This window comes from Crocodylus porosus, unplaced genomic scaffold (genome assembly GCF_001723895.1).
Source record: "Crocodylus porosus isolate Cpor-Errol unplaced genomic scaffold, CroPor_comp1, whole genome shotgun sequence".
Lineage (NCBI taxonomy): Eukaryota > Metazoa > Chordata > Crocodylia > Crocodylidae > Crocodylus > Crocodylus porosus.
In genome coordinates this window covers 256,984-266,885 of record NW_017728890.1, presented here as the reverse complement: position 1 = coordinate 266,885, position 9,902 = coordinate 256,984, and the positions used below count along the sequence as shown (strand labels likewise).

Here is a 9,902-nt window from a genome sequence, read left to right as displayed (position 1 = left end):
TGTCTCAGGCAGCTCCTTGAGAGAGCACTGCCGTCTCCTCCCTGTCACTTGCCTTGATGTATCCAGGGGGATTTGGAGCGCTCTGAGATCCTTGCAGGTTACAATATGGTGTGTGGCTGGCATTCAGCACTGTTGCCCAGTATGTGCCATCTGGGAGAGCCCATGTCCCTAGCGAGAGCATGTTGTCCTGCCCCTCGTCCATCCGTCCTAGCAGCTGTCTCACCCCAGCTTGTCAGTGCAGAAGCCTGATGTGTCTGGAAGGGACATGACAGGATTTAGGTGCCAAATTTTTCCCTTGCAGGGCTGGGGGATCTGATGAGGAAGGAGTGGACAGTATTGTGCATTTCTCGAGCAAGGCCTGAGAGGGAGAGGTTGTTTGGAACCCACGGGGTCTCGTGGCATCCCAGAAACGCAAGCACTGGAGTCTGTGCCCTAGAGGAGGGGGGCTCTGCCCATTGGGGCACCAGAACTGCTGTTGCAGTTTGCCAAAATGTTAATTTTCCTATGGAAACAAACCCAGCAGGAAGGGCCTTGCAGACTTTTCTTGCTCCCAGCAGCAGCGCCTGTGCCATGCAAAGCAGCAGCCTCCCGATCTGTCTGGCCTGCGGTCCAGGGTTTGCTTTCGCTAGCTTCAGGGCAGCAGCTTCCAGCCAAAAGCAGGACACGGCCTCAGCTACCAGGAGAGAGATGTTGAGAGCTAGCCTGGTCCATGCCAGGGCCAGCTAATATGCAGAGCTGAGCTACCCGTATGTAGCCCAGCCTCCAAGGAGTGGGAGCAGGGCAGAGGGGCGGGGCTCGCCTGGGCCACCAAAGGCTCTAGTGGCTTGAAGGTGCAGGGATCCTTTCCGTGGGGACCTCTTTGCCAGCACCGATTTCTCGTGGCTGAAGATAGCACCGGGCTTCTTCCGCCTCCTGGCTTGGTTCCCTCAGCTCTTGCTAGCATCACTGTATTAGCTGGCTAGTTCTGTTGGCATTGGCACAGCTGCAGCCGCCTTGGGCTTGCAGCAGGTGCGAGGCGGCCACATCCCACCGTGGTAAAGATCCAAGGCACCGGTTCCCATCCATACCAGGCCTGGGGACCCTTGCCTCGTATCCACAGTAAAAAGCCTGGTTTGGCCTGGAGCTGTCTGGGCAGCGATGCGGTGGGTAGGTGAACCCCAATTCCCCTGCCCTCCCTTTGCCGCCAGGGTCTTGCTCCCCTTAAATTGCACTGTTCCTTCAAGCACACACCAGCCGGCCGCTGCCTGGGGGACCCTAGGCCGGGGCTGTGGGAGCACTGTATAGTCCCTATCCCGCAGGTGCCTGCGGGATCAAATGTGCCTTTTTTTATACAGGGGCTCCAAGCAGCAAAGCCATGTTCAGACAGGAGTCCCCTTTTGCCAGTCGGCCTCGTCCCGGGAACATCTCGTTTTCGAAGCAATTTTCGACGCCATAGATGGTTGGGAATGGCCTAGCTTTAATCTTCCCAGAATCCCATTACCCCTTGTTCCCACCACCCACTGGGGAAAAGGCACGTGTCCACTACTTCTATGCATTACAAAGTGGAGGCGAGAGGGAAGGACCTTGCCGTGGGGCCCTCGAGGAGCCATGGAGACACTTCACCAGTGCCTCCTGCCGCTTACCGTGCTTTCCCTCGGGGCGGGGTTTTCGGGGCCGGGTGCCCATCGCCACCGCGCGCAACCTTCTGTAACACTGGCAATAATCCTCTGTATCCATGTAAAGACCCTTTTATCTTGTAATGATGTCTCTGTGCTTTTTTTAATCCAGTTGCCGATGTAATGATGTCTGAAACACATTTTAAAAGTGCTATTTTTTTTGTACAAAGATTAGATATTAAATGTAGTTTGGCTCCTTTGTAAATGGATGACAATTTTTTTTTTTTTTAAAGGTAATAAACCAGTGTCTATGGAGTTGTATTCAAATCCAGCATGCCCAGTGTCGTACTTAAGACTGTTTCATTGCTTGTAGGTGGGCGCTCAAAGCCAAGTCCTTGCCTCTGGTTGTCTCTGGCACCTGTTTCTTTTCTCGGGTTGCTGCCATAAATGCAGCCCTGCTCCAGCCTTGTTTTACTGTGCTGTCAGAATAGGGGAAAGCAAAGTTACATTAGGGGCCTGTGGGATATGTTTTCCAAGGAGTTCATGTGCTGCCTCTAAGTGCAGGTGAGGACAGGCAAAGGTACATGTCTCTCCTATCTCTCTCCAGAGGTCCTGGCTGCAGAATCCCATCTGCCGGTACATGTCCCATGCCTGCTGTCCTTGTCCTGATACCCTTAGCTCTGACATTGCACTGTTCTGTGGCCAGTCCCAAAGCCCCTTACAAAAGAGACTGGGTCCTCGCTGTCATGTTAGAGCAGAAAAAACAGGCACGTGGTGGAGAATTGACTTCAGTGTCAGAGTCCCAAAGCCAGGCAGGTTCTAAATCACTTGGGGTCTCTTGGAGATTTGCTCCCCTGACCTTAGTCACCAAAGAGCCTTGTGTGCTTGGAGAACCTGCCTCCCTTTCCAAGGGCTGGGAGCTTTGCAGACCCCAGCAACTTGCACGACCTGGAGAAAATCCTTCACTGAGGGTCTGCCCCAGCCTGCGACTAACAGCAGAAGGGATCTCAGGATCGGGAGCTGACGGGCAGTAACCTGGGGGGACCTGCAGGCAGCTAGCTGCCACCTGGGCTTTGAGGGGGAGGCTGGGCTCTTCCACATCAGGTGGGAGCTGGAGCCGGGCAATCTATACACATGTATACATAAACGTATCGGGCAGGATGTGGTGGTGGTCTAAAATCACAGGATTTTGGAGCCAAACTCTTAATTTTGGGGCCAGCTCGGGCTCTCCAAGACCTTGCGGCTGACATCTGTAGGGGCTCAGGGAAGGGTCCAGAGATGAGCGGGTAAAATGCTGGGGGGTCCCTACATAGAGCCAGGCCCAGCTCCCCCTGAAATATGTGTCTGGTGTGGGGGAGAATGCAGCTGCTTCTGGGATGGAGCAAATCAACGGCTGCGTATGAGCCCAGGCTGAGGGGAGGCAGATCCTGCTGCGGCTGTGGGGGAGGCCAGACTCCTAATGGCACTGAGGGCCCAGCTGGGGATAGCCAGGCTTTGGGGAGCTGCCTGCCCCACAGACACAGCACTCTAATCCAGAAGCCACTGGAGCTGGGGAGCACATGGAGTGGGGATGCATCTTAGCTGGAACCAGGTGGCCCAGGGTGCGGTACCCCGCCTGTCCCGTTGCCTGTTTCTCTTCCAGCCTCTGGCTGTTGACAGCATCCCAGCCCCGGCCCCCGCATGCAGCCGGCCAAGTCCTTCCCACCTGTGCCGGCCCCCAGGGAGGGCCAGCAGGCAGCCCAGGGTGGGCTCACACACGCACGCGCACGCACGCTCTAGGTGCCAGGAGACGGAGCACGGGCCGGGGCCACCATGGGCTCCGGGGCCACGAGCCTACGGGGTGGGCTGAGCCTGGGCTTGGCGGGTACGGACCAGGGCAGACGGCGCTTGGGGGGTCTCTCCACCCAGGACCCAGCCCAGCCTCGTGTCTCCGCAGGCGTCTTGGGTAGGAGCTGCATCTTCTACGAGCACCCCAGTGTGCGGGGCAGCCTGCGGCACCAGGGCCGCACGCTGAGGGGCACCAAGCCTGGCGCCGTGCAGTGCCTTAACAGCGAATGCTGCTTCGGTCTCTGGAACCAGAGCCACATCCTCATGCAAGGTGAGGCACCCAGACACCGGGGTCCAGCATGGTCTGGGTGGTGGCAAGACCCCATGCCGGAGCTCTAAATTCCACCATGGAGAGGAGAGCGGGGTCTGCCTTGTGGGGCAGAGCAGAGGGGCCAGGAGCCGGGATGCGTGGGTTCCTGCCCATCTGTGGGAGGGGAGCAGTGGTCAAGGACTCCCTCCTGGGAAAGGAGCAGGGTCCTGTGGGTCTAGTGGAGGAGCAGGGAGCCCAGGCTCCTGGGTTCATCCCTGACCTGGCTGTAGGAACTCGTGCACAGTGCCTTGGGAAGTGGGGGTTGCTCCAGCTGGGTGCTGTGGGGTGGCAGCACCCCCACCCCAACTCTACCAGACCCCCGTGCCCAAGAGGAGGCACTTGTGGGCACCAGGCAGTCAGGGTATGAGACCCACGGTGTCTCGGAAGGAGGTGGGGGAGTCTAGGGGGAGCAGAGTTGTGTTCGGGGGTGGGGGTGCCTTGACGCCTTGGTCCGTCGGTGTGTCTGGGGCAGGTTGCTGGAGCAGTGACCGGGACGGCTGCGAGGCGGTGGCCTGTGTGCCCAGCCCTCGCGCCAATGTACTGCGCTGCCTCTGCCGTGCCGATCTCTGCAACGCCAACATCAGCACCCTGGGGGCCACACCACGGGGTACGTACCCCCCCCACCCCAGGGCAGAGCTGGAGGATCCTCTGTGCACAGGGGCCTGTGAAGGTCCCCTGGACCAGGGCTGGGGGGCAGGGTTACCCCTGGGGTCATGAGAGCAACCTGCACCCCCACCCCCCAGCCCCCACAGTGGGCCTGGGTCTGGGTCCCACTTGCTATAGAGATCTGGGGGGTCTCCCATTCTCACCTCAGGCTGCTCCTCCCCGCCCCCCAAGGGGCATCCAAGGGGCCTGGTCCAGAGCCTGGCAGAGCTGGCTCTGAGGGGGGGTGGGGCAGGGGTCCCACATAAAGATGAGCTCTGTTTAGGGGGCTGGGGCTGGCTGGGGTCACAGGAGGCTCTGGGCAGGGATGCAGAGGTGCAAGAGAGGGGGCTGGCTTGGGTTTAGTTGTCTGGGGGGGGCCTCCAGGCCCTGCCAACCCCCCACCCTTCACCTTCATGCACCCCACAACCCTCCCAGCAGGCCCCTCTGCCCTGCCGGGATGGTGCAGCCTCCTCGCAGGTGCAGCCCCCGCCTGCCCCACGGGGGAGTCTGCATCTGAGCTCTGGGCCCAGCTGCCGAGACCTTGGGGCGGGCGCCAGGCGGAGGGGGCTGAGCCAGCCTGATAAACCCGCAGGAGCCAGGGCCATGGCGCTCACACAGCCCCGCCTGGCCCGTGGAGCCCCCTGCCATGGGGCCCCAGGGGGTCCGGCCGGACACTTGGGTTCTCTTCCCAGTTCTTGCAGGCTGGGGGCCAGACACCTGGCTTATTTCCAGGGAAGCTTTCACCTGGTCCAGCTGGACCCCAGGGGATGATGGCTGTCCCCCAAGGGGGTAGCCCTGGAGGCTTGCAGCCTGGGCCAGCCCAGGGGGGTGTTAATTCTCCCCCCCCCCCACCTTGCCTGCCTCCCGGGCACAAAATCCCTTTCTACCTCTGGCCCCCACCCTGAGACACCCCTGCCCCTCTGCCTTCTCTCCGCTGGAGTCCAGGCCCCACCAGCTGCCTCCTAAGACTCTGCATGAGAACCCAGATGTCCTGGCTCCCAGCCCCTGCCGTCTCTACTCAAGCTGCTCTGTCTGCAGCCACGGCTCGGGGAGTCATGCTTATGCCACAGGGGCCATGGCTGCTGGGGGCTGTGCCTCTCTGCACCCCTCTCCCTGCCTCCCGCAGCATCCTCAGCCTCCGCTCCCTCCGGGCCCCTGTGGATCGCGGGTGTCGTCCTGCTCTTCCTGGGCTGCCTGGCCCTCCTAGGTACACCCCGCCCCAGCAAGTGGGGTGCCAGCCCTGCCCTGGTTGTTGGGGCTGGAGGAGGCACCATGCTGCTATGGGCACTGGGCGGGGGGCCACGGGGGCACGGGGCAGTTGTTGCAACCCTGGCTGGGGTGCTGTGGCCCTCTGGCCCTGGCCCCAGGGTGCTGGGGATCCCAGTGACCTGTGTCTCCCCTCAGGGCTGCGGCGGGTGAAGGTCTGCTCCACACTGCTGAGCTGCCGGGCCCGGGGGAAGCACGCCAAGGGGGTCCCGAGCCCCAACCTTGCCCTCCCCAGGGACCCCCCCAGCCAGGAGCTGCCGGCGCTTCACTTCCTGCAGGTCTGGGCTGGGGTGGGTTGCCACCTGGGGCTGACCCGGGCATGTGTCCCCCCCTCCCCTGGCACCAGCAGGATGGAGGGGAAGCAGGTTTATAGGCCAGCACTGCCCCAGCCTGGCCCCAGTTCTGTGAGCTTCCTCACAGCAGTGCCCTGGCCTACACCTCTGGCATGGTGAGCTTCGTCACAGCAATGCCCCAGCCTGGCCCCTAATGCTGCAAGTTTCCCCCCCAGCAGTGCTCCGGTTTGGCTCCTAATGCTGCAAGCTTCCACCCAGCAGTGTCCTGGATTGGCCCCCAGCACTGTGAGCTTCCCCATAGCAGTTCCCTGACCTACACCCCGTGGCTCTGGGAGCTTCCCCCACAGCAGTGCAGGGTCCTGGCCCCTAGTGCTGCGAGCTTTCCCCTCCCCCAGCAGTGTCCTGGCTTGGGTCCGGTGCTGGGAGCTTCCTCTAAGCAGTGCCCTAGCCTGACCCCTAGTGCTGCAAGCTTTCCCCCAGCAGTGCCCTGGATTAAACAGGGGGTCTGTGCCCGCAGGTACTGCAGACCGGGCGCTTCTCGGTGGTGTGGCGCGGCTCCCTGCGGGGGGTGCCCGTGGTGATCAAGGCCTTCCCTGCCGCCAGTGCCCAGCACTTCGCGGCTGAGTGGGGTGTCCTGAGCCGGCCTCTCATGAACCATGAGAACCTGGTCCAGCTCCTCGAGGCCAGGCGGGGGGACGGGCCCAGCAGGCGAGGGGGGCTGCTGGTCATGCCGCTCTATGCCCAAGTGAGTCACAGCCTCAAAGCTGGTATTTGGGTTGTATGGGGGGTTGGAGTAGGGGGGCAGCTCTTGGGGCCTGGGGTTGGGGTCCTGGGTCTGTCCCCATACATCCATCCGTCCATTGTGCAGGTGAGAGCTCAGTACAGGGGGTTGGGGGCAAGGCTGGGGTTGCAGGGGCGGGAGGCGGGGGTCAGCAGGTGTGGGGGGCCAGGCTGCATAGCAGGGGGCTGGAGGCCTCTAGGCACCTGGGAGCCAGGACACCTGGGTTCTCTGCCTGGCTTGGAGGGGACAGGGCCATGTGGCCAGAGCAGGAGGCTTGGATCCAGGACACCTGGGTTCTCATCCCATCTAGGCTGGGAGCGGAGGCAGGGGTTACAGCATGGGCTTTGACGCTGGGTTCCCCCTTCAGCACAGGGAAGGTGGGGGGAGCAGGGGTGTCTCGGTGGGGGGCTCTGTCGGATCTGAGAGCTTGTTATGGGGCAGACAGGGTGGGTGGGCAGAGGGGAAGTGACAGAGGGGGGTCCCAGGCCCTGCCAGTCCCAGGGGGCCGGGAGCAAGAGGGGTCCATCCATCCCTGTCCATCTGCAGGGCTCCCTGCGGTACTTCCTGAGTCAGCATGCCAGCCCCTGGGAGGGCACCCTGCGCCTGGCGCTGTCGCTGGCCTGTGGCCTGGCCTTCCTCCATGATGAGCTGTGGCATGATGGTGAGACCCCCTCCACCTGCCCGCCCAGCCCCCACACACCGAGTTTGGCTGAGGGAGGCCCAGGCTTGAGCTGAGCTGGGGGGTCTCTGCCATGCTCGCCTTCCCCTGGGCGGGAGACTTCTGGCACACCACTCACCACCCCTCCCCTCTTCCCCCGCACACCCCAGGGTTGTACAAGCCAAGCGTGGCCCACCGGGACCTGAGCAGCCAGAATGTGCTGGTGCGGGACGACGGGGCCTGCGCCATCACTGACTTTGGGCTGGCTATGGTGCTGCCCACCAGCCCTGAGGCGTGGCCCAGGGGCCGCTCCCCCACCGCCATCAGGAAGGTACTGGGGCTGGCAGAGGGGCCAGGGGGCGGGGCAGGGAGGAGCCCATGTGCAAGCCCATAGCACTAGCATGCGCAAGCCATGATCCAGAGCTGTAAACATGGGCACCAGTGGGTGCAAATCTCAGCCCAGGCATGTGCCTCACAGCTGGGGTAGAGCTGCATGTGAGTCCTGACCCCAGGGTGCACCAGAAGTGACCTCTGGTGCGTGTAAGCCTTGTTGCTGGGGTGTGCCAGGCTGGCACTAGTGTGTGCAGCCCTCATCCAGCCATGTCCAAATGTGGGGATACCATGTGTATGGGGCTGGGCATGTGCACGGGTAAGTGGCTGAGACGTGTGGGTGTGTATTCGTGAGCATGTGGCTTGTGTGTGTGTGTGCTCATGACTGTGTGTACTCGTGTGTGCATGTGCTCACTTGTGCATGTGCTCACAAGTGCCTGGGATGGGCATGTGTTCACGAGAGCCTGACACGTGCATGCGCTCATATCTGCGTGTGCTCACGAGAGCCTGACATGTCCATGCACTTACATGTGCATGTGCTCACGAGAGCCTGGCGCATGTGTGTGTGCATTCCCATGCACGTGTGCTCATGAGAACCTGCGTGTGCATGACAGCCTGCATGTGCGTGAGCTCACAAGAGCCTGCCATGCCCAGACACTTACATGCGCACGTCCCTGCGCTTACAAGTGTACGTGCTCATGAGAGCCCGGTGCATGTGCGCTCATGTGCGCGCGCTTCGGCAGCTGGGGACACAGCGATACATGGCCCCCGAGATCCTGGACGAGAGCCTGGACCTGCGGCGCTGGGGCTGCGCGCTGAAGCAGGCCGACATCTACGCGTTTGCCCTGGTGCTATGGGAGATCCTCACGCGCTGCCCTGCGCTCTTCCCAGGTGAGGGCCCTGGGTTCAAGCCTCCAACTTGCACCCGGGTACAGGCCCCAGAGGAAACTGGGGACACCGGGGAAACTGAGGCAGGTGGGGGCAGGCACCAGGGGAAACTGAGGCACCAGAGGAACAGCACCCACACTCACCCCTTGCTCCCCCAGCCTGGGGGGTGCAGTCAGGACCAGTGGGGGGAGTACAGGGCAGGGGGAGCAGGGGCCAGATGGGAGCCCCTGAGTGCCCTGAGTTGGGGGCAGGGGGCATTGCCCAGCCTGGGGGTCATCATGCCCCCCCTTCTTCGGGCACCTGGGGCATAGCCATAATGGAGTGGACTGTGACATTAGCAGATCTCAGGGGGCACGTTCAGTGCCCAGGGTGGGGTTGGCGGGAGAATCGGCTCCTTCCCTTGGCTGTGCCCCCCCGCCAGGCTGCAGCGTCCCTGAGTTTCGGCTGGCCTACGAGGCAGAGCTGGGCAGCAGCCCCAGCCCCATGGCGTTGCGGAGGCTGGTGGTAGAGCAGCAGCGGAGGCCAGCCATCCCCCAGGCCTGGATGGGCACCAGAGGGGTAAGGAGAACAAGGGCGGGTACAGGGGCTGCACCCCCCCATTGCAAGGTTGAAACCCAGGGAGGCCCCTGATGCGCCCCTCTCCCCTGCCAGGTCCCCGGCTGCCTGCAGGAGCTGCTGGAGGACTGCTGGGACCCCGACCCCGAGGCCCGGCTTACGGCCAAGTGCGCCCACCAGCGCCTGCAGCGCCTGGGGCTGGAGCCACCCTTAGCGGGGCCCTGAGCCGGCGGGGCGCCCGGATGCAAGGCGGAAGACGGTTCCTTATTTCCAGTTCCCTTTTCACTGCTCATCCTTGCCACCTTGAGGACTGGGGCCAGCTGAAGGCTCCGGGTTTCATCTGCCTTTGTTAATAAAAGCTTGCGATCGAGTCACCCAGCGAGTGCCCCGGCTTGAATAAAGGGCTGAGACCCCCCAGCCCCGGGCTGGAGGCCCCCCGAGTGGGCACCTGCAGAGACCCGGTGGCCCCAGTGCTGCCGGGAGCAATGAATTCACCGGTGCTCAGCTGAGCTGGGCAGGGCCTGGTGTTGGCCCCTGCTCCCCCCGGGCCTGGCAGGGGAAACTGCCAGGGCCCCCGAGGGAAACTGAGGCAGGCGGCAGCGGCTCCTCCCTGGGGCGGAGCTCCCCCCGCCCCAACTAAAGCCTGCCGTCCGCGGGGACCCCCCGGGAGCCGCTCTAACCACTGGGCGGCGCTGCCGGAGCGGGGCCGGCGGCTCCTGCCCCTTTAACACCCCGGGGGCGGGTCCTGCGGGGG

General features: G+C 62.8%; 1 protein-coding gene across 3 annotated transcripts; it reads left to right on the top strand.

The window, feature by feature from the left end:
• The first annotated feature begins 3,325 nt into the window (after positions 1-3,325).
• Positions 3,326-9,732, top strand: AMHR2 (anti-Mullerian hormone receptor type 2). Of its 3 annotated transcripts, XM_019554886.1 has the most exons (11): positions 3,328-3,459; positions 3,532-3,693; positions 4,205-4,339; positions 5,504-5,584; positions 5,782-5,921; positions 6,454-6,681; positions 7,264-7,378; positions 7,546-7,706; positions 8,449-8,596; positions 9,015-9,151; positions 9,245-9,731. In XM_019554886.1, exons 1-11 carry the CDS (start codon positions 3,408-3,410, stop codon positions 9,371-9,373), a joined length of 1,488 nt encoding a protein of 495 aa, XP_019410431.1. In that variant the 5' UTR covers positions 3,328-3,407; the 3' UTR covers positions 9,374-9,731. The 3 variants fall into 3 exon arrangements, with proteins under 3 accessions (XP_019410421.1, XP_019410442.1, XP_019410431.1); XM_019554876.1 differs by having other exon boundaries at positions 3,326-3,693; positions 9,245-9,732; XM_019554897.1 differs by lacking the exon at positions 5,504-5,584 and having other exon boundaries at positions 3,327-3,693; positions 9,245-9,732.
• Positions 9,733-9,902: the final 170 nt, after the last annotated feature.